The sequence below is a fragment of the Podarcis vaucheri genome, assembly GCF_965113315.1.
Source record: "Podarcis vaucheri genome assembly, chromosome: 10".
NCBI lineage: Eukaryota > Metazoa > Chordata > Lepidosauria > Squamata > Lacertidae > Podarcis > Podarcis vaucheri.
Genome location: NC_138748.1, coordinates 2,172,811 through 2,199,794, shown reverse-complemented (window position 1 = coordinate 2,199,794; position 26,984 = coordinate 2,172,811). Strand labels below are relative to the sequence as shown.

The 26,984-nt window shown below is 43.4% G+C and overlaps 1 protein-coding gene across 4 annotated transcripts in view; it reads left to right on the top strand.

The window, feature by feature from the left end:
* The window catches only part of RASSF8 (Ras association domain family member 8), a 131,042-nt gene that overhangs the window by 84,114 nt on the left and 19,944 nt on the right, over window positions 1-26,984 (top strand). Inside the window, exons 1-2 of one of the 4 annotated variants that reach the window (XM_082240140.1) lie at window positions 2,729-2,895; window positions 26,714-26,899. In XM_082240140.1, the coding sequence (XP_082096266.1) occupies window positions 26,797-26,899 (103 nt within the window). In that variant the 5' untranslated portion in view covers window positions 2,729-2,895; window positions 26,714-26,796. Of the gene's footprint in view, window positions 1-2,728; window positions 2,896-15,051; window positions 15,071-21,238; window positions 21,259-26,713; window positions 26,900-26,984 lie in introns of those variants that run through there. The other 3 variants (XM_082240141.1, XM_082240142.1, XM_082240143.1) reach the window with 3 other exon arrangements.

Below are 26,984 nucleotides of genomic sequence, written 5' to 3'. Positions count from 1 at the left end.
TGGATTCAGGACAGATAAAGTTATTTCTTCCCACAGTACGTCCTTAAACGATGGCATTGGCTCCCACCAGAGGCTGTGATGCCCACCAACCAAGATGGCTTAAAAGAGGGTAGGACAAATTCATGGAGGAGGAGAAGGCTATCAAAGCTGATGACTTTGTTCTGCCTCCACAGCTGGAGGCAGCGATGCCTCTGAATACCAGTTGCTGGAAACCGCAGGAGGAGAGAGGGCTCTTGTTTTTCTGCAGGCAACCCATTAGCCACTGTGGGAACTGGACGCTGGTCTAGATGGGCCATTAAATAACATGTGCTAGAAATAAAGTTTCATTATGGAAAATATGGTTGTTATTTTTAAAAGCCTGTCCCCGCCCTTTCCCCCACTGTTGGGAAGAGGCGGAAGCATTTCATTTAGCCCTTTGTTTACTAGTTCCACAGTGTTTTATGTCTTTATTACAAGTGATATATGGGGAGCCTTCCAAGTAGGGAGTAGAAGCCATCCCAGTAGAAAGTATTTTAAACTGGTTTGTAACTGACAATCAAATTCAGATAAGGAGGAATGAATTCAACACCTATATGCTTGGAGAAGCTGTTTCTAACTACCAGGAGAATTTAAGTATTTGTGATGTTTACTTTTTTCAGTCTTTGTTTGGTTTTCATTATGTTGGTTTCGTCATTCCATTAAAGGATTTGTACAGATTGTAAGAACTGCGTAACCCACTTGACCTTATCTGCTTATATATCATTAAGCCTAGTTTGATAATTTTTCTCTCATTAGGTAAGAGGAAGGTTATGCTTACTTGACAGATTTCGGAGAATGGGAAAACAGTATGCTGACAGTAAATTATTCAAAACTGGCAGGCTTTGTTTATGTTTCCACACAATGATTTCACCATCAGGTCTTGGAAGTTTTCACGTCTGGTGACTGGCTAGTTTGTGTCAAAAGAGCAAATTGTGCTTTTGGAATCTTTACCTTTTAAAACCATGATACTTTTATGGTTAATGACAGGCTTTGTGGGAACTATGGTAAGGGTGAAAGTAAATTCCTTTTGCATTTTAAGGCATTGTTCTCAGACTCTTTTGACTTGGGCTCCCCTTCTAAACTTGTTGCCTTTTCCAGGACTCTCACATGCCCAATCCTAGTGCCCAGTGACAACACCGGTCCTGAAATACCTACATTGGCTCCCAGTGCGTTTCTGAGCACAATTCAAAGTGTTGGTGCTGACCTTTAAAGCCCTAAACGGCCTCGGTCCAGTATACCTGAAGGGGTGTCCCCTGCCCCCCGCCCGGCTTCGGAGCACCGGGAGAAGCGATCTCCCTGCAGCCCCTTGCTGCAAAAGACGTCGGGGGGCAGCGGGGAAGAAGCGCTTCTTCCCCGCTGCCCCCTGACGTCTTTTGCAGCAAGGGGCTGCGGGGAGATCGCTATCTCCCCGCAGCCCCTTGCTTCAAAAGAGAAGACCCGCTGTCCCCGGGGCAAGCTTCGTTTTGCGAAGCAAGCCCATAGGGAAATTCGTCTTGCGAGGCAACTCGAAAACGAAAAAACCTTTCGTTTTGCGAGTTTTTCGTCTCGCGAGGCGTTCGTCTTGCGGGGTACCACTGTATCTGGATCGACATCATTAGGAATGTGGCAAATACATATTGGTATTGTCTGAAATCTGATAACAGCAAAAAAATGAAGTTTTATATAGTCTATACTTACAAATGGGTGCACAATTCAAATTGCTGTTGATGTGCAAAAGGAAAGTGTAAGTTGCTTTCCAGTTATGGTGCATAGATGACTGAGGGGGGAGGATGAAAGCTGCCACACAGGCCTTTCTTCCTCTCCTCCCTCCCAACAAAGCCAGAACCAGCACCCTAAACCAGCCCTGGGCAGGGGAAGGAGGGAGGGAGGGAGGGGAAAGGCAGGCAGGAGCAGGAAGGGCCTCTTGGCAGGAAGGGGCTGGCGCTGGTGGAAGGTCTGGCTTGCTGGCAAAAGCACTTCACACCCTTGTTCGCTTCCAGGGTGGGGAGCTTTCTTTCTTATGTTAGTGGTAAAGCTCAATTCCATTAATAAAAAATAAAATTTAGAACAGAGATAGATGGGTTGCTGCCATTAATTAGGGGGCAGGTTTTTCTCTTGAATGCAGTTTGTTGCCTTGGACAAGACAGCCTTGCAGGATTGTTGGAGGATAAGACTATGTTTGACTGCCCCTCTTGTAGGCAGTGTGTCTCAAATGTTAGTTTCTAGGAATTGCAGGTCTGGAGAGTGCTGTTGTGCTCAGGTACTCCTGTGAGCATCTTGTTGGGCACCTTGACACTAGGGCTGCATCTACACAGCTATAAAAAAAGACTCTGAAGAAAAACATTTTAAAGCTCACAATGGAAAATTTCATATGTTCTGGTTTTAGCTCTACAGTGCCATCTGGTGTCACAGTGCTATAACACATTTATAACAGTGTTTTGTTTTGTTTTGTTTTGTTTTGTTTTGTTTTGTTTTGTTTTTGATTAATGTAGCTAAGTCCTTGGATGTTAGACCAGATAGGGCTTTGGCCTGATCCACAAAATGTTGTTAGAAACTCAGATATATAATCTAATCGCCAAATGGCACCTTAAATCTAGGCTGCGGTCACCACAATGGAATGTCTAGGCACCGTCCCCCGATGGCATCATCATCATCATCATCACCACCACCACCATCATTCATTCTGTTTCTATATCACTTTATATTTTAAAGAACATCAGTCAAACAATTCAGAATAAAACCGATTCAAGATTCAAGGAAAATATTTCAGATCCTTCTCTAGGCGGCATTTTGCTTTCTCCAGTCGCCAGTCTGGCACCCAGAGATCTCCACTTGGTCACAATTGGACCTGCCCCAGTCACAAAACACACCTGGCTAATTTCGAACACTGGCAGGAAGGTATGTTTGTCTTAGAATCATAGAATCATAGAGTTGGAAGAGACCACAAGGGCCATCGAGTCCAACCCCCTGCCAAGCAGGAAACACCATCAGAGCACTCCTGACATATGGTTGTCAAGCCTCTGCTTAAAGACCTCCAAAGTAGGAGACTCCACCACACTCCTTGGCAGCAAATTCCACTGTCGAACAGCTCTTACTGTCAGGAAGTTCTTCCGAATGTTTAGGTGGAATCTTCTTTCTTGTAGTTTGGATCCATTGCTCCGTGTCGGGTTCTCCGGAGCAGCAGAAAACAACCTTTCTCCCTCCTCTATGTGACATCCTTTTATATATTTGAACATGGCTATCATATCACCCCTTAACCTCCTCTTCTCCAGGCTAAACATGCCCAGCTCCCTTAGCCGTTCCTCATAAGGCATCGTTTCCAGGCCTTTGTCCATTTTGGTTGCCCTCCTCTGGACACGTTCCAGTTTGTCAGTGTCCTTCTTGAATTGTGGTGCCCAGAACTGGACACAGTACTCCAGGTGTGGTCTGACCAGAGCAGAATACAGTGGCACTATTACTTCCCTTGATCTAGATGCTATACTCCTATTGATGCAGCCCAGAATTGCATTGGCTTTTTTAGCTGCCGCGTCACACTGTTGGCTCATGTCAAGTTTGTGGTCAACCAAGACTCCTAGATCCTTTTCACATGTACTGCTCTCAAGCCAGGTGTCACCCATCTTGTATTTGTGCCTCTCATTTTTTTTGCCCAAGTGCAATACTTTACATTTCTCCCTGTTAAAATTCATCTTGTTTATTTTTGCCCAGTTCTCTAATCTGTCAAGGTCGTTTTGAAGTGTGATCCTGTCCTCTGGGGTGTTAGCCACCCCTCCCAGTTTGGTGTCGTCTGCAAATTTGATCAGGATGCCCTTGCGTCCATCATCCAAGTCGTTGATAAAGATGTTGAATAAGACCGGGCCCAAGACAGAACCCTGTGGCACCCCACTAGTCACTCTTCTCCAGGATGAAGAGGAACCATTGATGAGCACCCTTTGGGTTCGGTCAGTCAGCCAGTTACAAATCCACTGAGTGGTAGCATAGTCAAGACCGCATTTTACCAGCTTCTTTACAAGAATATCATGGGGCACCTTGTCAAATGCCTTGCTGAAATCAAGGTAGGCTACATCCACTGCGTTCCCTTCATCTACCAGGCTTGTAATTCTGTCAAAAAACGAGATCAGGTTAGTCTGACATGACTTATTTTTCAGAAATCCGTGCTGACTATTGGTGATCACAGCATTCCTTTCTAGGTGCTCACAGACTGTTTGCTTAATGATCTGCTCCAGAATCTTCCCTGCTATTGATGTCAGACTGACTGGGCGGTAATTATTTGGGTCCTCTCTTTTCCCCTTTTTGAAAATAGGGACAACATTTGCCCTCCTCCAGTCTGCCGGGACTTCGCCTGTTCTCCAGGAATTCTCAAAGATGACTGCCAGTGGTTCTGAGATCACATCTGCCAGTTCTTTTAATACTCTTGGATGCAGTTCATCTGGCCCTGGAGACTTGAATACATCTAAACTAGCCAAATATTCTTGTACTATCTCCTTAGTTATTCTGGGCTGTGTTTCCTTTGCTGAATCATTTGCTCCAAATTCTTCAGGTCGGGCATTGTTTTCTTTATCGGAGAAGACTGAGGCAAAGAAGGCATTGAGTAGTTCAGCCCTTTCTGTGTCCCCTGTTTGCATTTCACCATCTTCTCCTCTGAGTGATCCCATTGTTTCTTTGTTCTTCCTTTTGCTACGAACATACCCATAAAAGCCTTTTTTGTTGCTTTTAACCTCTCTAGCAAGCCTGAGTTCATTCTGTGCTTTAGCTTTTCTGACTTTGTGTCTACACGTGCTGGCTATTTGTTTGAATTCCTCTTTGGTGGTTTCCCCCCTTTTCCATTTTTTGTACACATCCTTTTTAAATCTTAATTCAGTTAAAAGTTCTTTAGATAGCCACCCTGGCTTCTTTAGGCACCTTCCATGTTTCCGTCTCATTGGTATTGCCAGATGTTGTGCTTTTAGTATCTCCCTCTTAACAAACTCCCAGCCATCATGAACTCCCTTTCCTTTTAGTATTGTTGTCCATGGGATCTCACCCAGCAATTCCCTAAGTTTTATGAAGTCGGCTTTCTTAAAGTCAAGAAATTGAGTCCTAGTATGCTTGGCTGCTCCTTTCCGCTGTATAGTAAACTTCAGAAGAGCATGATCACTCGCGCCTAATGATCCTTCCACTTCTACCCCACTAACCAGGTCATCAACATTGGTTAGGACCAGATCTAAAATGGCTGTTCCTCTTGTTGCTTCTCCCACTTTCTGGACAATGAAGTTGTCTGCAAGGCCAGTGAGGAATCTGTTTGACCTTATGCTCTTGGCTGAGTTTGACGTCCAACAAATATCCGGGTAATTGAAGTCCCCCATTACTACTATCTCCCTTCCTTTTGCATGCTTGGCCATCTGTTCCAGGAAGGCATCATCTATGTCCTCCGTTTGGCTTGGGGATCTATAGTAAACTCCCACAATGAGGTCTCTGTTATTCTTCTCTCCCTTAATTTTGACCCAAATGCTCTTACTTTGGCTTTGAGGATCTAAATCTTGGATCTCTTCACAGGTATACACATCCCTGACATATAACGCCACTCCTCCTCCTTTCTTGTCTGGTCTGTTTCTCTGAAATAGATTGTATCCCCCCATTATTACATTCCAATCGTGGGACTTATCCCACCAGGTTTCAGTGATGCCTATTATGTCATATTTAGTTTGCTGTACCAAGAGCTCAAGCTCATCTTGTTTATTTCCCATGCTTTGCGCATTAGTGTACAGACATTGAAGTCCATTAATCATTCCCCCGTGTCTCTTATTTAAGGATTTTTTCCTCCCACCACTAGGTCCGCGTGCTGTTTGCTCCATTTGGTCTATGACATTTGGATGATCATCTTCATTAATTGATAGACTCCTACCTTCAGGAGCACTGTCTCCCTCCCCCACATTAGTCAGTTTAAAGCCCTCCTGATGAGATTTCTGAGATTTTTGGCAAAAACATTTCTCCCAACCGTTGTGAGGTGCAGCCCATCACTTGCCAGAAGTCCATCTTCAAGAAACTGCAGTCCGTGATCTAAGAATCCAAACCGTTCCTGTTTACACCATTTGCGAAGCCAGCTGTTCACTTCCACTATTTTCCCCTCTCTCCCTGGGCCACGTCGTTCAACTGGGAGGACAGATGAGATGACAATTTGTGCATTTAGTTGCTTCAATTTCCTGCCCAGAGCCTCGTAGTCTCTTTTGATCTTCTGGAGGCTATTGCTTGCAGTGTCATTGGTTCCCACATGAACCAAGAGGAAGGGGTATTTGTCAGTGGGTTTTATGATTCCTTGCAGTCGTTCAGTTACATCTTGGATCTTAGCCCCGGGGAGACAGCACACTTCCCGAGACATCTTGTCAGGCCCACAGATCACTGCTTCTGTTCCCCTCAGTAGGGAATCCCCTATCACCACTACACGCCTCCTCTTGGGTTTGGTCGGGGTTCTTCCGTGAGCTGTCCGTTCCAAGGTCGCCTGCACATTCCCTGAGGACTGACTTTGCTGCTCGTCTTCATATACCTGATCGACTGTAATGAGGGAGAGATCCTCAAATGGAGTCTGCTCTTCGTCTTCCATGCTAGGGGAGAGAACCTCAAAGCGATTGTGTATTTCTAAGCAATCAGAGTGAACCCTGGGCCTCCTACTTCTTTGAGTCACGTTTCTCCATATATCTGGCTCCTGTGTTGGTGAACTAGACTCCTTCTCAGGGGAGTCCCCTGTCTCCTCCTTGGTGGAGACGGTGTGCTCTGTTGCTTCCAAGAAGAGCTCCAGCTCTCTAATTCTTTGGAGCGTAGCTACACGTTCCTCCAGTTGCTGGACTTTGTCTTTTAAGAGGGCAATCAATATGCAATTGCTGCAGGTAAAGCTGCCTGCAACCTTTGGCAAGATGGCAAACATTGCGCAGGAATCGCAGGCGACTGCAGCTGTTCCCTCCCCTTCCATCTTGAGATCGTGTCGTTGGGGTTGGCTACAGAGGTCCTCCATCATAAAAAGCTTGAAGACAGGACAAATAACTTCCCCCACACAAAAAAACACCTAGATCTCCCCCCACAAACGTTTGAGACTAGCTCCCCTAAATCTAAAAGATGGATCTAACTGCGCGCACCGCTAGGCGCGCGCCGCTGCCCTGCAAACTCTGATAAGCTCCTCCCACAGCTAATCCCCTGCCTCAACAGAAACCCTGCCCCCTCTGACCTTTACACAGGGAAAACAGCTAATGAGCCACAAAGAAAGAAACACACACACACACACACACACACAAGAAAACCCTTTTTGCTCCTTCTTCAACTGATGCCCTGCAAACTCTGATAAGCTCCTCCCACAGCTATTCCCCTGCCTCAACAGAAACCCTGCCCCCTCTGACCTTTACACAGGGAAAACAGCTAATGAGCCACAAAGAAAGAAACACACACACAAGAAAACCCTTTTTGCTCCTTCTTCAACTGATGCCCTGCAAACTCTGATAAGCTCCTCCCACAGCTAATCCCCTGCCTCAACAGAAACCCTGCCCCCTCTGACCTTTACACAGGGAGAACAGCTAATGAGCCACAAAGAAAGAAACACACACACACACACAAGAAAACCCTTTTTGCTCCTTCTTCAACTGATGCCCTGCAAACTCTGATAAGCTCCTCCCACAGCTAATCCCCTGCCTCAACAGAAACCCTGCCCCCTCTGACCTTTACACAGGGAAAACAGCTAATGAGCCACAAAGAAAGAAACACACACACACACACACACACACACACACAAGAAAACCCTTTTTGCTCCTTCTTCAACTGTTGTCTTAGCACCCCTGAATCCCAGTGGTTATAAGTACATGGGGAGAGAGAGGCATAAGATTGCAGTGGGGAATATAGTACTATAATTACTTTGTGGAACTACAATTTTAATTCAATTTCTAGTTAATTACATAATAGCAATGCCTTAGCAGCAATGAGGACAGCACAGCTATATTCCAAGAGTGCTTGCTGATTGGTTTTTGGCAAGCATGATTTCAGCTTTCTGTAGTTTTGCCAAAGGTCTGGCGCTAGTACTTTGAAATCTGACAGTGGTGGAAATGGCAATTGTTGACTTTAAAAACAGCAACACCCCCCCCCATTGGGTGGTGGACTGCAGTTTTGTGGGGGGTGGACTTTAACTAAAAACATGGCTGCTAGTACCTCTCATTCTGTGTCCCTGTTCCCTGTGTATGCTTCATCATTTTTTTTAAAAAATAATGAACCAGGGGTGCCAATTGTACCATTATGGGGAAAGGACTTGAAAGGGCATGGTTATTTTTTGTATTGGGTCTGGGGAGGTGTTCCTGAAAGGCTGTTATTCTTCTGTATGTTGATTGTAGTAGCTGTACTTTGCATATCAAACTTATTAAAATGGGAAAATTCAGCAGAGCAATGAATCCTGCCCAAAGTGCACAGCAGAACATTTCTCTGTTTTCAGTACAAACCTGAGTTCAAAATGAGTGGGGAACAGAGTGTTTATGTATGGTACTAGGAATGTAAAAGTTTGATAAAATAGTGTTGCTTTATCTGTATTCCAGGTCTGGGCCTGGTGTCATATAGTGCAAAAACACCATGTGGTATATCCTGTCGTTTGCTGACAACTAGCAATCTAATACTAGATTTCTCAATCCCGAACAAACAGTATCGTAATTTTCTGTTGGCTGCACAATACCAGCAGTACTCTGTCAAAACATACTTTCAAAGATTAACATTAGAAAGGAAACTTGCAGAACAAAGAGCAGGATTGTAGCCAAGCTAGAGTGCTAACTTTTTGCCTTTCTCTTGGTAAAGCAGCACATTGGTATACTTTAGTACAGTTAATAATGCTGATGCGAAAAGCTTTGCTTGGCGTCACTCATGCAAAAAAAAAAAAAAAATGTACGTAATATTCTATATTTTTCCTCATTTACACAACAAGATGTTTTAAGTCCTTTGGTGTCTTCTATTTCTGAGCCAAATAGTTCTTGACACCAAACAACAACGCTTCAGGCAAACTGCCAAGAATGAGAGTTTCAAAAGTGCTCTGAAGGAGAGGAGCGGTTGAGCACATACTTCACTCATAGGAAGCCACAGGTTTCCCTCATTGGCATCTACCGTATTTTTCGCTCTATAACACGCACCTGACCATAACACGCACGTAGTTTTTAGAGGAGGAAAACAAGAAAAAAATATTCTAAACGAAACAGTGGATGTCTGATTTTTGTGGTTCATGCTGTGGCCACAGACGTGATCTGACGGTGAGTTTTGGGTAAAAGGTAAAGGTAAAGGTACCCCTGCCCGAGCGGGCCAGTCTTGACAGACTCTGGGGTTTGTGCGCCCATCTCACATCTATTGGCCGGGGGCCAGCGCTGTCCGTGGACACTTCCGGGTCACGTGGCCAGTGTGACAACGCTGCTCTGGCGAGCCAGAGCCGCACACGGAACGCCGTTTACCTTCCCGCTGGTAAGCGGTACCTATTTATCTACTTGCCCCCGGGGGTGCTTTCGAACTGCTAGGTGGGCAGGCGCTGGGACCGAGCAGCGGGAGCGCACCCCGCCGCGGGGATTCGAACCGCCGACCTTTCGATCGGCAAGCCCTAGGCGTTGAGGCTTTAGCCCACAGCGCCACCCGCGTCCCTGAGTTTTGGGTAGCCCAATGCAAAAATCCTGAGGATCCACGTGGATCCATGCTTTGTAACCACTTTTTTGCACCATTGCAGCCCCATGAAACAGTGGGTGCGTGTGTGTTTTTTGGTGCAGGCTGTAGCCATGGATATGCTATGTGATCTGATGGTGAACTTGGGGTGACCCAGTGCAAAAATCCTGAGGATCCATGTGGATCCGTGCTTTGTAACCACGTTTTAAGTGGGGAGGGAAGGAAAAGCATTCAAGGGACAAGGAACACGCGTGGGGTGGGTGGAGAAGGATGCTGCTAATAATGCAGAAGAGGGGTTTAAGGGGAGAAGGAACACGCGTGGGGTGTGTGGAAAAGGAGCTTTTCGGTGAGCTGAGCGGGGAGGGGGGAGGGAAAGAGCACTGTTGCTTTAAAGGAGCCAACCGGACAGCAGCCACTTACAGCAGTGTAAGCAGCTCCTTTCCTCTCCCGCTTTGCTCCTTCTCTCCCTTTTTGCTGCTTTACGCAGCTAATGGCGAATCCCCTGCAACCCAAGTCCTGCTCAGCGGATCAGCTGAGAAGCCGGGAGAATGGTAATTTCCCCCTCTCCCTCATCCCGTGCCCTCCTGTCCCCAGCAGCCTTCTTAAAAACTTTTTTTACTGGTTTACACTGCGCTCGTGGCTCAGAGACCTCCTGTGCCCTGCCGTCCCTCTGCAGCCTCATTGCTCCATTTAGAGAGCGCACGGACCTTTGCTAGCTGAGGCTGCAGCAGCTGTTGCTGGTTTGCGGCGCTTTTTCCAGCTCGCTATGGCTCCCGTCTGTCCCTCCTCGCGTGTAAGTGGCTGCTGCCCGCTTTGCTGCCATGGCTCTCCTTGCTATGCAAAGGTCAGAGGGGGCAGGGTTTCTGTTGAGTCAGGTGATTAGCTGTGGGAGGAGCTTATCAGAGCTTGCAGGGCAGCGGCGCGCACAGTTTGATCCATCTTTTAGATTTAGGGGAGCTAGTCTCAAACGCTTGTTGGGGGAGACCTAGGTTTTTTGGGGGGGTTATTTGTCCTGTCTTCACGCTTTTTATGATGGAGGACCACTGTAGCCACCCCCAACAACACGTTTTCAAGATGGAGGGGGAGGGAACAGCTGCAGTCACCTGTGGTTTCTGCGCAATGTTTGCCCTCTTGCCAAAGGTTGCAGGCAGCTTTACCTGATTGCCCTCTTAGAAGACAAAGTCCAGCAACTGGAGGAACGTGTAGCTACGCTCCAAAGAATTAGAGAGCTGGAGCTCTTCTTGGAAGCAACAGAGCACACCGTCTCCACCAAGGAGGAGACAGGGGACTCCCCTGAGAAGGAGGCTAGTTCACCAACACAGGAGCCAGATATATGGAGAAACGTGACTCAAAGAAGTAGGAGGCCCAGGGTTCACTCTGATTGCTTAGAAATACACAATCGCTTTGAGGTCCTCTCCCCTAGCATGGAAGACGAAGAGCAGACTCCATTTGAGGATCTCTCCCTCATTACAGTCGATCAGGTATATGAAGACGAGCAGCAAAGTCAGTCCTCAGGGAATGTGCAGGCGACCTTGGAACGGACAGCTCACGGAAGAACCCCGACCAAACCTAAGAGGAGGCGTGTAGTGGTGATAGGGGATTCCCTACTGAGGGGAACAGAAGCAGTGATCTGTGGGCCTGACAAGATGTCTCGGGAGGTGTGCTGTCTCCCCGGGGCTAAGATCCAAGATGTAACTGAACGACTGCAAGGAATCATAAAACCCACTGACAAATACCCCTTCCTCTTGGTTCATGTGGGAACCAATGACACTGCAAGCAATAACCTCCAGAAGATCAAAAGAGACTACGAGGCTCTCGGCAGGAAATTGAAGCAATTAAATGCACAAATTGTCATCTCATCTGTCCTCCCAGTTGAACGACGTGGCCCAGGGAGAGAGGGAAAAATAGTGGAAGTGAACAGCTGGCTTCGCAAATGGTGTAAACAGGAACGGTTTGGATTATTAGATCACAGACTGCAGTTTCTTGAAGATGGACTTCTGGCAAGCGATGGGCTGCACCTCACAACGGTTGGGAGGAATGTTTTTGCCAAAAATCTCAGAAGCCTCATCAGGAGGGCTTTAAACTAAATAATGTGGGGGAGGGAGACAGTGCTCCTGAAGGTAGGAGTCTATCAATTGATGAAGATGATCATCCAAATGTCATAGACCAAATGGAGCAAACAGCACGCAGACCTAGTGGTGGGAGGAAAAAATCCTTAAATAAGAGACACGGGGGAATGATTAATGGACTTCAATGTCTGTACACTAATGCGCAAACCATGGGAAATAAACAAGATGAGCTTGAGCTCTTGGTACAGCAAACTAAATATGACGTAATAGGCATCACTGAAACCTGTTGGGATAAGTCCCACGATTGGAATGTAATAATGGAGGGATACAATCTATTTCAGATAAACAGACCAGACAAGAGAGGAGGAGGAGTGGCGTTATATGTCAGGGATGTGTATACCTGTGAAGAGATCCAAGATTTAGAACCTCAAAGCCAAAGTGAGAGCATTTGGGTCAAAATTAAGGGAGAGAAGAATAACAGAGACCTCTTTGTGGGAGCTTACTATAGATCCCCAAGCCAAACGGAGGACATAGATGATGCCTTCCTGGAACAGATGGCCAAGCATGCAAAAGGAAGGGAAATAGTAGTAATGGGGGACTTCAATTACCCGGATATTTGTTGGATGTCAAACTCAGCCAAGAGCATAAGGTCAAACAGATTCCTCACTGGCCTTGCAGACAACTTCATTGTCCAGAAAGTGGGAGAAGCAACAAGAGGAACAGCCATTTTAGATCTGGTCCTAACCAGTGTTGATGACCTGGTTAGTGGGGTAGAAGTGGAAGGATCATTAGGCGCGAGTGATCATGCTCTTCTGAAGTTTACTATACAGCGGAAAGGAGCAGCCAAGCATACTAGGACTCAATTTCTTGACTTTAAGAAAGCCGACTTCATAAAACTTAGGGAAGTGCTGGGTGAGATCCCATGCACAGTAATACTAAAAGGAAAGGGAGTTCATGATGGCTGGGAGTTTGTTAAGAGGGAGATAGTAAAAGCACAACTTCAGGCAATACCAATGAGACGGAAACATGGAAGGTGCCTAAAGAAGCCAGGGTGGCTATCTAAAGAACTTTTAACTGAGTTAAGATTTAAAAAGGATGTGTACAAAAAATGGAAGAGGGGGGAAACCACAAAGAGGAATTCAAACAAATAGCCAGCACATGTAGACACAAAGTCAGAAAAGCTAAAGCACAGAATGAACTCAGGCTTGCTAGAGAAGTTAAAAGCAACAAAAAAAGGCTTTTATGGGTATAGAATCATAGAATCATAGAGTTGGAAGAGACCACAAGGGCCATCGAGTCCAACCCCCTGCCAAGCAGGAAACACCATCAGAGCACTCCTGACATATGGTTGTCAAGCCTCTGCTTAAAGACCTCCAAAGAAGGAGACTCCACCACACTCCTTGGCAGCAAATTCCACTGTCGAACAGCTCTTACTGTCAGGAAGTTCTTCCTAATGTTTAGGTGGAATCTTCTTTCTTGTAGTTTGGATCCATTGGTATGTCCGTAGCAAAAGGAAGAACAAAGAAACAGTGGGGTCACTCAGAGGAGAAGATGGTGAAATGCAAACAGGGGATACACAAAGGGCTGAACTCCTCAATGCCTTCTTTGCCTCAGTCTTCTCTGATAAAGAAAACAATGCCCGACCTGAAGAATTTGGAGCAAATGATTCAGCAGAGGAAACACAGCCCAGAATAACTAAGGAGATAGTACAAGAATACTTGGCTAGTTTAGATGTATTCAAGTCTCCAGGGCCAGATGAACTGCATCCACGAGTATTAAAAGAACTGGCAGATGTGATCTCAGAACCACTGGCAGTCATCTTTGAGAATTCCTGGAGAACAGGCGAAGTCCCGGCAGACTGGAGGAGGGAAAATGTTGTCCCTATTTTCAAAAAGGGGAAAAGAGAGGACCCAAATAATTACCGCCCAGTCAGTCTGACATCAATACCAGGGAAGATTCTGGAGCAGATCATTAAGCAAACAGTCTGTGAGCACCTAGAAAGGAATGCTGTGATCACCAATAGTCAGCATGGATTTCTGAAAAATAAGTCATGTCAGTGGATTTGTAACTGGCTGACTGACTGAACCCAAAGGGTGCTCATCAGTGGTCCCTCTTCATCCTGGAGAAGAGTGACTAGTGGGGTGCCACAGGGTTCTGTCTTGGGCCCGGTCTTATTCAACATCTTTATCAACGACTTGGATGATGGACTCAAGGGCATCCTGATCAAATTTGCAGATGACACCAAACTGGGAGGGGTGGCTAACACCCCAGAGGACAGGATCACACTTCAAAACGACCTTGACAGATTAGAGAACTGGGCCAAAACAAACAAGATGAACTTTAACAGGGAGAAATGTAAAGTATTGCACTTGGGCAAAAAAAATGAGAGGCACAAATACAAAATGGGTGACACCTGGCTTGAGAGCAGTACATGTGAAAAGGATCTAGGAGTCTTGGTTGACCACAAACTTGACATGAGCCAACAGTGTGATGCGGCAGCTAAAAAAGCCAATGCAATTCTGGGCTGCATCAATAGGAGTCTAGCATCTAGATCAAGGGAAGTAATAGTGCCACTGTATTCTGCTCTGGTCAGACCTCACCTGGAGTACTGTGTCCAGTTCTGGGCACCACAGTTCAAGAAGGACACTGACAAACTGGAACGTGTCCATGGGAGGGCAACCAAAATGGTCAGAGGCCTGGAAACAATGCCTTATGAGGAACGGCTAAGGGAGCTGGGCATGTTTAGCCTGGAGAAGAGGAGGTTAAGGGGTGATATGATAGCCATGTTCAAATATATAAAAGGATGTCACATAGAGGAGGGAGAAAGGTTGTTTTCTGCTGCTCCAGAGAAGCGGACACGGAGCAATGGATCCAAACTACAAGAAAGAAGATTCCACCTAAACATTAGGAAGAACTTCCTGACAGTAAGAGCTGTTTGACAGTGGAATTTGCTGCCAAGGAGTGTGGTGGAGTCTCCTACTTTGGAGGTCTTTAAGCAGAGGCTTGACAACCATATGTCAGGAGTGCTCTGATGGTGTTTCCTGCTTGGCAGGGGGCTGGACTCGATGGCCCTTGTGGTCTATTCCAACTCTATGATTCTATGGTTCCCTCTCTCCTCCTCGGCTCCTCCCCCTCCTCCTGGCTGTAAAGCAATCAAAGCTAGAGCCGTGCAAAGCCCTGCAAGCGGCTCCCGCTTTGCTTGACTGACGGTAGCCATGGCTCCGGTCGAGTGCATTCGCTCCGTAACACACACAGGCATTTTCCCTTACTTTCTAGGAGCAAAAAAGTGTGTGTTTTGGAGCGAAAATTACGGTATACATGAAAAGGATGTTCTGGAGAGCCGTAGCCGGTGCAAGCAGAAATGCTGAGTAAGATGCCCCACTGACATGACTCTGCACAGACCTGATTTTAAAATAACAATATACAAGAAGAACTTACTTGTGTGAACTGCCATGTCGCCGGTTTCACTCAGCTGTGCATGCTTGACCTTCTGGTGTCAGCCTTGGCCATTGATTTCTAGCATGATCAAGCTGTATGCTCATGTTGTTACTTAATGGCAGCTGATGTAAAACACTACATAGCTAATTTTTTCTTGCATCGATAGCATTTAACTGAAAAATATGTACCAAGAGTGAACTGTAGGTTAGGATAATGTGGGCACCCTCCCTTTTCATGTTCTGTTTAATTAAACATGTGAAACTATAGCCTGGAAAGTATAACGTACGGATTAGGGTAAACATAAACTTACGATGCTTGAGAAACAAAAAATTAGCCCCCCTTCCAGTTTAGTAGTTGAGGATTAATAGTGTTACTAAAGTTAGGATAAATCTATTTTTAAAAAATGATTATCTAATGATACATATGCCTCTTATTTGAAAGAGTATCACATGTATGCAATTTCCTCTTTATTGTGTAAAAATGATTGCAGCTCTTGAGATAAATTTCCTTCTGTATAAAAATAAGGTACCTATACTAAAGCTGTAACATGTATGCATGATTGCCATTTTAAAACCTTATTACTGTGAGTACTTCATCAGGTGTAGTTTTAAAAGCTTGGCAATAAATCACAATAAAAGAGTATTTCCAAGGTATGTGCAGCAAATGTTATACCACATCTGAGCATAACTGTCCATCAGATTCTTGTATTCTACAACTCATAATAAAATGAAAATTAATTATGTTTGTCTCTTCCCCTTCCCCTTCAGTGGAAGTGCATAGGCTTCATTGTTTGCCCTGCAGCATATATATTTTTAGACTGAGAATAATAACTAAATTTGGATGTGGGTTGTTGTTTTTTTTAGAACTTCTTTAAATCCCTCAGCATTTCCATATGCCAGGCTTTAAAGTGGTTGAACTGGTTTTTAACACAAGAGTATCCTAGCTTTCAAGTTCCTCAGAGCTGTTTATCAGGCAGCATGTGTTCTGAGCTTTGCACTGTAAAGTTTGAAGGAAAATATTGGTGAAGGGGGCTGCTGTAGCCTAGACAAGATGAGGAAGCACTTTTTGAGGATCATCTTCCTGACTATAAACACCTTCTTATGGCAGAATTTTGCTGCACCTTCTTTAAATAAAGTGAAATTCTGAGTTGAGGATTTCTGGTCTGTAAACCACATTTGTTTCATTGTTGCACACTGCATATTTTCTCGCTAAGGCCACATGTGCAAAGCTTGTAAACCACTGTGTTAAATTGGCTTTACATTTTAAAGTCACCTCCCTAATACTTTTTAAAATGTGCATTGATTTTATTACTTTTTCCTGTATTGATTAACCTGAAATAACATGGCTTATGTTAGGGTCTACTTCTTTACTTCTTTATCCACTGCTCCCAAAGGTTTTGGATATATTTTGTGTAGAAATATATTTTGTTAAGGAGAATTGGGCTTAGGTGGGTTGTCCTTTGTTTAAAATCTTTGGTTTCTGAAATGACTATACAGTACTGTCTTTTTTGTGCAAAACAAAACATTGTTTTCAAGCTTGCTGGCTTGTTTGGGGGTTAGTTAGTTTTGGCAGGCGGTAACTTTTTTCCTTTTAGCATTTGAACTCAAAACTGTAATATAGCTAAGACTTTTGGCAGGTTTCCTGAATGAGAAAGCAAAGATAAATTTTGGCTTCAGAGAAAGAAGAGTTAAATTGCTTGTTGCTGAAGCAAAGCAGATCCATTCATTAGTGTTTCAGAGGAAAAACAGTCCAAAATGTCTTTAGTCAAGTTGCTGCCTAACATTGTAAGCATTTTTACATTGGGGGGGGGGGGTATTACACACTAAGAATAAAATAACATTGCCTGACATTTCTACATAATTTGTAAACCCAGCTAAGAAAACATCATTGTTTTCATAAAGTTCTTGGCTAGAAACGATTTTTATATCTAGATGCAGAGAATAGATGTTAGTTATAAGGTGAACAATTTTTGATGCAAAAATTTTTGTGTTTTGGAAAGCCTGGTTTTTGTGTGTGCCAGTGTTCACTCTTCTGCAAAATATTACATATATTGGGGATGTACAAAAAGTATTTAGATCAGTTTGTGGCTTTTCTATAGAAGAAAAGCAGGGTGTCCTCATGAGGCTGCCCCATGCCGTTTTGTAAAAAGGAAGGTATGATGTCAACAGTGTGAGGGCCAAGTGATGAGGAAAGAGATTAGTCAGCTGAACGTACCTCCGCAGATGATGCCTAAAGGGTACACTCTGTCCCTGGCCACATCCACCACAGATATGCTCTCACTCAGTGAACAGGCGATTTTCACCAGTACTATTCTATCTCGCTTTAAGGGGGTGAGGGGAGGAGAGGATGTGTCAGGCACCATTGGGCCAGATGGGAGGAACAGCTGCCAATCCTTGAATGCTTTCTTGTATTCTTCTAGTGGTCGGTCCCTTAGTCATAAATTACTAATAACAGAGCTATCTCTCCTGAACCATAACAGACAGATGACTCTCCAGACTGCACTTCAAAACTTGGCTTGGTCTCTTGTTCCACTGACCCTGCCATGTTTGCTAACCATATTCTTGACCTTTAATCTTCCAGCGAAGCAAGTCTACCAGTCTAGACGGCACAGCAAACTGTAGATGGCTTGCAAACCATGGTTTGCAGACTGCTATCAAATCCATGATGTGTCAATTCAGATGTTACCCCCCCCAAGTCATTTAGCTAGTGAATACTTGGTTGCTATTCCCTTTAAAGCATTGCTGCACATTCTCCAAACTGCTTATGTTTTCATTTGATCTTCTCTTTTAGTATCACAAGATTAACCCTCTCTTAGAAGGGAATTTGCTTCCATTAGCTGCAACTGACACAGAATTCTGTAGTGCATGTTGCTCCAGTTCTGGCTCACCTGGATTGGTGTTTCCCATCTGACCCAATTCAAGATTATGGCAGTTACCTTTAAAGGGTTATCTTAGAACTGTTCCAGTATGTTTTCTTGCCCATTCTTCCTTGTTCTGCACTCTTCTTTTGCAGTTTGGAAGTGTCAGTGCTTCTGGAAAAGACAGGAGAGGAGAGGACTCTTAGGCTTGAATCCTGTTTGAAGGTTTTCCACAAGCATCTGGTGGGCCCTTTGAGAAGAGGATGCTGGATTAGATGGGCTATTGGCCGGATCCAGCAGCAGGCTCTTCTTACTTATGTTCTTGAGGCAGGGTGTTTGTTTGTTTTTGAGTATTCACCTTGTGGAATTTCCTCCCTAGACAATTCCACTAGGCCCCCTTCCTAACCCTGCTGCTAAGATAAAACCTCTCACTCACCTCCTTTTTACTATTTTAATTGATCTTATTGTTGTTTAATGCTTAAAATAATCAAAATGTTTTCCCCTGAATTCTGACGACAAACCCCTTGCCTGAAGGGTTACAATCTTAAGGAAATACACAAAGGGGGAAAAAGGATGGGGGTGGCAGTAGTAGTTTATAATAACAAGCTTTAAAATTGAAGCTAGATATGTGAGGTGGTTGATATAGATGTCAATCCCTTTCTATTTGTCAGAAGAATGGTCTGTGTTACTCAGTAAACCAAGGTATGGCTTAGTGAGACTGCATGTGCTTCTGGAGGGGAGCTTTGCAGCCAGTTTGCTCCTCGGGTGTCCTTTGACTCATGAGGATAAAGGGTACACATGAGTTGTATTTTGGACAATACGCTAAGCCAAACCTCAGTGAGGTATGGCACTCAAAAGTACGATGGAGCAGCAAAGCGCTGTGAGCTCCTCTCTGGAATCCTGCATGTTTGTGTAGTCTCACTAGGACAGTTGGGCTCACTGCATCCTGCACAGCAGCTGGATTTTTTTACCTTGCTCTGAGTATATGAAATGCATCTAATGTTGCTTATAACTTTGCAGTGAGACTCATTGAAGATTCAAGGATTTTTCCCTTTATGGTTTTTCCTATAAACCTTCAATTTTTGAGGGGGAGTTTAAAGCTGGGGCCAATTTTCTAGGTATCTTCTCATCAGACTGAAAGTTGTATGCTGAACATATCAACTTTGGCCTTCTTCACTATGTCAAATGTTTGCAAACTTGATTTAGTAACCAAAAATTTTCTTGTTAAATTTGCATACTGCACTTCATCCATAGATCTCAGAGTAGTTTACAACATAATAATTAGAATATAAAAGCTTGAAATACATAATAAAAAATGAGCAAAACCAAACCAAGAATCCCTCCCTCCCACAACATTGGATGTCAATTGGCCAAAGGCCTGGTTAAAGAGGAACGTTTTCACCTGGCACCTAAAGGTGTCTAGTGAAGGTGCCAGTTGAACCTCCTTAGGAGGAGCATTGCACAAACAGGGAGCCACGGCAGAAAAGACTCGTTCTTATGTTGCCACCCTCTGGACCACTCATAGGGGAGGCACATGGAGAAGGGCAACAGAGGTTTTCAGGAAGGGAAGTGTGATGAACAGGGTGACATTTCAGCTCAAACATTGGGATAATAGAAATGATTTAACAATGCTCACAGCATCCTATTGGCCAGCACCCCAGCCTATCAGGAGCCAAATTTAGCACTCACTATTTTCACTGCAAAGAGGCTATGGAAAACTCTGCGCACAGTATTTTTTAAATTGTGGCAGCCTTTCAAATGATAGCTTAACCTGCAAGGCCAGGAAGAAATCCAAAAAGGGCAGGGTAGGAAAACTGAAGCAAACAAAGCAGAACAGCCAAAAAAACCCCTCCAAAACAGCAAAAATCCCACAAGGTAAGAATTGCCAGAGCAAGGCAAGCACCTTGAAGAGTTGGACCAGATCAACAAGTGTTGGCGGCTGTGGCAAGCTGGACTGCGACATGTCTGATGATCCGTGTGATACAGAAAGCTTGGAAGAACCCGAGCCATCCTGCCATGCGAGGAAGCCGAAAACATCTCGTTCTTGCCGGGCTGGGCTGGTATTCCCTGTAAGCCGCATTGAAAGATTCCTCCGGAAGGGAGACTACGCAGAGCGCATTGGATCAGGATCGTCTGTGTACATGGCTGCGGTGCTTCAGTACCTGACCTATGACATTGTGGATATAGCTGGGAACATTGCTAAAAAGGACCACAAGCGCCGCATTGCCCCCCGGCACTTAGAGAGAGCCATCAGTGATGATGCTGAGCTCCACTCTCTGCTTGGAGGGATCACCTTCCCCCAGGGGAACACCCTGCCCAAGACTAAGTCCACCGCATCAACCAGGAGGGGGAAGGGCAAGAAATCTGGCAAGGCCCTCAGAGCTCAAAATGTTGTTACTGCATAGGCAAGGGTAATGCTGTTTTTCTGGACTTGAGATTGAGTCTTTAGTACTCAACAACATGGTCTAATAAAAGCTGATCTGACCATTCCTTTTGCTGTGTGAATGTTTTTCTTTCCATGTGAGTTAGCCAGGCAATTATCATTGAGCTGGCTATTATTTTGATAGGACTTCATGTTTTGTACAGCAAAAGCGTGTTACTTAGACCAAAAATGTAGGGCACACCCTAGTGTGAAGCAAGAATCCAGCACCTGGTTGCTTTTCGATTCTGACATCTGTGGCTTCATTGTGAGGTTGACATTTTTTCATTGCTTTTTATAGTTCCATTTCAGAACTGTAAATAAAAAAAGTATGAAAGCCTGTTCTGACATCAGAGCCAAAATTCTTCCTAAATACAATAGGAACCTCCCCACAATCACACCACATAGGAAGAAAGTAGTATCTGATCAGTACCCTGTTTGTGTGAATCTGGTGGTTTCCTGAAACTACAATAGAAAACATTAATTCTTCCCAATACTCTTGAAAAAATAGAGTTGGATCATGAATGTCAAGCAGATACTTCACTTAAAATCAGATGGTGTTAAGAACATGTGTTACCTATTTCCATAATGAGGTGACAGGGTAGATGCTCAGGATTCCTCTCTAGTAATGTCTGGGCCATGATAATGTATGTTGAAACCAAAGTCTCACTTGCCTTGAGTGCTGCTGCTGCCTGTACATGAGTCCAGTTATGGCCAGAACATTCTTCCCTTTGTGCCAGAGTTCTACAGAATGTGGTTGATCAGTTAGGCTTTTCCAATTGCATCTTCACTTCAGAGGGAACATTTAACCCTAAACTTCACATTTTTCCTGGATTAAGCTGGTAGGCACTGGGCATTCTGTGCTAAGACTTTAAGCCTAAGAGTGACATTTTAAAAAATTGAATTAAATGAGCCATCTGCTCCATTAGTTTGCCGTCTGGGGTTTCCTTTTCCTTTTCTTCTGAATTGTAATGATTTGGGGTGTCCTGAGGTACCGACCAGTGTGATGAGCCAAACAGCTTTTGAAATGCTCCAGGATGGGTTGAAAGGAGTAGATGTTCTGAAAGAAGGGAAAATTGTGAGGATCCTTTTTGGATGCTTTGGCATCCAGAGACCTACCTGTCTCTTCGTTAATACTCCTCAGGGTGGGAAAGTGCTGGACCTTGAACTGGTGCCAAACAAAGTGCTGTAGCCAGTAGGATCAATGTATTTCTGTTCTGAGTCAATTTCACCTGTGCTGAATCATAAGTTCATTTTGTTCCATTAAAAACACACACACACATACACACACACGGCATTTCAATTGTATGCATATGTATTTGCCCCCCCATGCACATTTTTCATGTGGTTCAATCCATATGAGATTTATATTTGTGCAATTTTAAAAACTGAAACAGCACCACAGAATTAAAAAATGTGTAATCCAATTTATAGCTGTGTTCCAAACTGCATATATGTCTAGGGCCAGCAAATTGGATCACTTCACTTCAGATTGTGAAATGAACGGATTTGCTCACCTCTACCAGCCAGCTATTCATGAGAGAGGAAATCAGTGGATTGCCTACCATTGCTGCTAGAAAGAAAATAAAATAAGACATGTTGTTTAGCTCTCTAGGCTACCGATGAAGATGAGGAAAGCATAGGAGTGATGTCCATCCAACATTGGTTATATGCAGGAAACAGATCATAAGAGAAAAAGAAGAAATAAGGAAGACGTAGCCTTGGTTTGTAAAATCCAGTTCAGATACAAGTGGTATTTGTTGGACTTAAGCTGGAAAGTTCCACCCCTCAACGATGGCATGCTACGAGGGGTGGGGGCATGGAATGTGCACAAAATGGAGAAAGAGAAAATCAGGAGACTCAATAATGTGACTGTACTAAAAAGACAAGGGTTATTTTGGATAAAATATTACTTCCTTGGAGGTTGTTCTGGTTTTTTACTTAAGATTACTTAAAGCAGATTGGTTGCCTCATCATACTCTTTGAGCTTTAGCTGATGTTTTATTTTTATAATTCACTGCGGGAAAAGGGGAGGATTGTAGTTTTTCATTGCACAAATGGCTATACTGAGTGTTTGCTTATCTGTGGGGTTAGTATTCTGGATTAAATGCTTGTGGGCTGATCAACACAGTGTATCCACCCATGTGCAATATGTGGGACTCCTGTTAGTTATTGGAGGTGCAATTGTTTGAAGAAGGGCCTCCATAAGAGTTTTGTGTACTCATGTGCTGGCAGTGTTCGGTAGTTACCACAAGTCTTCAGTTTAATCTGTTATATGCTGCCCAGATTATTGGTTTCTTCCATTTTAGAATTATGGGGTCACCTCATTTCACCCCTTGACATTGAGCCGGTCTTCAGTGCAACAGAGGCATGTTTGCTTTTCTGCCCACTGCAAGGGTAAAGGGGCCCATAAAGGACTTTAGTATTGAACACTCTGTATCTTTCATGCAGTGGACAGGGTCAAGTGAACTATGGTTCTTCACACGAGCCTTAGCATATGAAAGCTTGTGTAAGCAATGTGATAATAATACTGAAAGGGACACGGGTGGCGCTGTGGTCTAAACCACTAAGCCTCTTGGGCTTGCCAGTTGGAAGGTCAACAGTTCAAATCCCTGCGACGGGGTGAGCTCCCGTTGCTCAGTCCCTGCTCCTGCCAACCTAGCAATTCGAAAGCACGTCAAAGTGCAAGTAGATAAATAGGCTGTGGCGGGAAGGTAAACGGCGTTTCCATGCGCTGCTCTGGTTCGCCAGAAGCGGCTTTGTCATGCTGGCCACAAGACCTGGAAGCTGTCTGCAGACAAACGTCGGCTCCCTCAGCCAATAAAGCGAGATGAGCACCGCAACCCCAGAGTCGTCCGCGACTGGACCTAATGTTCAGGGGTATTTTTACCTTTAATAATAATGAATTGTGAAAATTCATTGCTGGCCACTTGTTAATGTTGATTTATTCACTGCTGCTGTCAACAAGGGTAGGTAGTGTTCTGTGCACAACATTTCCTTAATCTGCTTTTGGTAAATATAATCTGGTTTTGATTTTTTTATTGACATTTCATGTATTCACACAGCCACTAGAGAAATCTTTCTGTACCCATTTGAAGAAGAAAAGGATATAGGATCTTTTATTTCCGCTTGATTTTGGTATTGTACCTACTGCTTGTACTTGCACATTCCTATGCGCATTCCATTGGGCGATGGTGTTATTAGCCTATACATATACATTGCACAAGGCTAAATTCACCCAGGCCTCAATGCTGAGGCTTTGCAATCATAACTTAACAGGCAGTTCTTCACATACCCAGTTGAATCCAGCTAGAAATTTAAATGTTGGCATCAGCAGAACATAAAAGTAAATTACTGGAATGATATTTTTCTCTGCTTTCTGACAGGTCAGTTATAACAAACTTTATGAAAGCTGCTCCGCCAGAGCAGCCTCATTCTAGTTGTTGTGGGTTCTTGTTCTTCTTAAAAAGCAAAGATATTTGGACAACCCAGACAAGAATTTCAAAAAGAATGGGGAAAGTGCAGAGATTACTTTACCAAACAGTGACCCAAAATATATACCTGGACTTGTTTCAATTTATTTCTACAGGAGACTTTGCAGTTTTTTAAGTCATAACTAGGAAAAATTGTAATACAGTCATACCTCGTGTTACAAACACTTCAGGTTGCGTTTTTTCAGCTTACGGATGCGCTGAAACCCGGAAGTACCGGAACGGGTTACTTCCGGGTTTCAGTGGTTGCGCGTGCGCAGAAGTGCTAAATCGCACTATGCGCATGCACAGAATCTCCGAATTGCAACCTGCGCGTGCGCAGACGCGCCGCTGCGGGTTGCGAATGCTGCGGTTTGCAAACGTGCCTCGCGCACAGATTATGTTCACAACCCGAGCGTCCACTGTAATCACATATAAAAGAAACAGTATACAAGAAGTAAATAAGGAGGCCATTTACAGGATAAAGGAAGTCTTTTATTTTTATGTTTGTTTTCTTTATGTAAGGGGATAGGAGTTTAAATTTTATAATTAAATTGTCAGTGGTGGTGGGTTTGTTTGTACAGTGGTGCCTCGCAAGACGAAATTAATCCGTTCCACGAGTCTCTTTGTCTTGCAGTTTTTTCGTCTTGCAAAGCACGGCTATTTGCGGCTATTAACAGCTTAGCGGCTTTAAGAAAAAAGAAACAAACTCGCAAGAACTCGCAAGATGTTTCGTCTTGCGAAGCAAGCCCATAGGGAAATTCGTCTTGCGGAATGACTAAAAAAATGGAAAACTCTTTCATCTTGCGCGTTTTTCGTCTTGCGAGGCATTCGTCTTGCGAGGTACCACTGTATGTATGAGTTGTTGTGGACTATGTTGTAAATAAATTATTTTTAAAAATATTTTAAAAATAAAGCAAATACATTTCTTTCCTTTTTAACTACTGTGTGGAAATCACTGTAGATTAATCTCTGGTGCTAACGCGTGTTTTAAGAAGTCTAGTTTATGGCTACAATCCAAACACCTGCTTCATATATGACCAAGAGATTGGCAATTATGCCCAGGGAAATTGACTTCTTTTAAGCAATTTGTGCTTCTCCCATATCATAAAACGGCTGTAGACCAGGGTGGATAAAAATCAATGAACAGATTTTTTAAAATTTAAATTGGATTTTTTAAAATTTAAATTAGATTTCTAAAATAAAAAGCTTTTGAAGGGGAAATCTAAAGATAGTTTTCTATTTAAGTTACATTACAGTCCAAAGGCTATTCCTCAGGAAATAAGGATTTGTTTTAAGTTTTTCATGTGTGCTAAAACTCAGTCTAAAGTTTTTTTAAAAATAAAAAAATCGTTTAACAACATCAGTTAACAAACATGGATACGTGTGCTATAATGTTATTGTTTTAGTTAAATAAATTGGTTAAATTGTTATAAAGGAAACGATTATTTTTCTCCTTCCAATAAAGTACAGTAGAAAAGTTGTCCAAATATAAACAGTTAACTTATTAAACCTCACAATAATTTCATAATTATCTGTCAATGTATTTCTAATAGTATAACCAAATCAGTAATTTTGATATAACTGTAAAAACTACTCTGAAAATTTATTATTCCAAAAATGAAACATTCATCTGGTTGTAAATATTAAGATTATACCAGCAAGACTGAGTCTTTCTGTAAAAAAAATTATTTAAATCAAGTCTTACTGACTAGTGATTTAAAGCTTAATTTCAAAAGCAGTTTTTCACATGAATGACCTGGAAAGCTGCTTAAGTGTGAATGCAAAATGTCCTTGAACCTGTAGGACTTCGGTTTCTCTTGGATCCCAACATTTATTTATTTATTTATTTATTTATTTATTTATTTATTTATACATACCCCACCCATCTGGGCGGCTTCCAACAAAATATTAAACACACAATAAAACATCAAACATTAAAAACTTCCCTAAACAGGGCTGTCTTCAGATGTTTTCTAATAGTCAGGTAGTAGTTTATTTCCTTGACATCTGATGGGAGGGCATTCCACAGGGTGGGTGCCACCACCGAGAAGGCCCTCTGCCTGGTTCCCTGTAACTTGGCTTCTTGCAGCGAGGGAACGGCATATGTAAGACTCTTTAAAAGCCGTGTTTGTTTCCATGGGCATCCCAGGCAAATGAGGTACAAACAAAAAGTCAAGATGCTAATGTAATAAATAAATAAATGGATGGGGTACATTTCACCCAGTAATATGCAGATGGATTGTTCTGGGTCACTTCTGTATTATAATACGTGTGTCCTATTTTATAAACATGGGAAAACCTAAGGTAGCATAGCTGCTTAATTGGTCCTGAATTTGCCTTTCTTGCAACCAGAAGACTGTTGTGGTAGACACTGTATGTCATTCATAGTGCTTGAAAGTTCTGCAAAATCAAGCTGAATTAGACTATCTCAGGAAGGATCCAAGACATGTTAAAGGTCTGTCCATACTCATATGAGGCCTAATAAATAACTGAACAAGTGCTGACAATGGTTATGTTGTACAAATTAGCATGTCTTACTTTAAGCCTTATATGTTGCTTCATCTTTAGTAATAGGAATGTGTACCTAATCAAATAATAAAATGAGTTAATTACCCTTTCTGTTGTTTCGAAGGGCGTTGGGAGGAGGATAGAAATTGCTGCCTTCAAAAGATAAACTTCATTGAATAATGGAAGTTTTACTACTTACATTTCTTTTATTTTTTTTACCAGTTACATTTCATTTTAAATATAAATTGTTTAACCTAGGAAGGAAGTCCTTTTGTCTCTCTAGGCCATCATAAGCAGAGTTTTTTTTATTTTCCAGATAATTCCCACCAGTATGTTGACACTATCTGGCATAGCTGTGAACGTGACTTTATCCATGGCTGTTGGGTGACCTGGTAAATCATGGAGCTGAAAGTATGGGTGGATGGAGTCCAGAGGATCGTTTGTGGTGTCACAGAAATTACAACTTGCCAGGAAGTTGTTATAGCTCTTGCTCAGGCAATAGGTAAGTGAAATAATCTTCAGTATATACCGTAAATTTCGCTCCAAAACACGCACTTTTTTGCTCCGAGAAAGTAAGGGAAAATGCC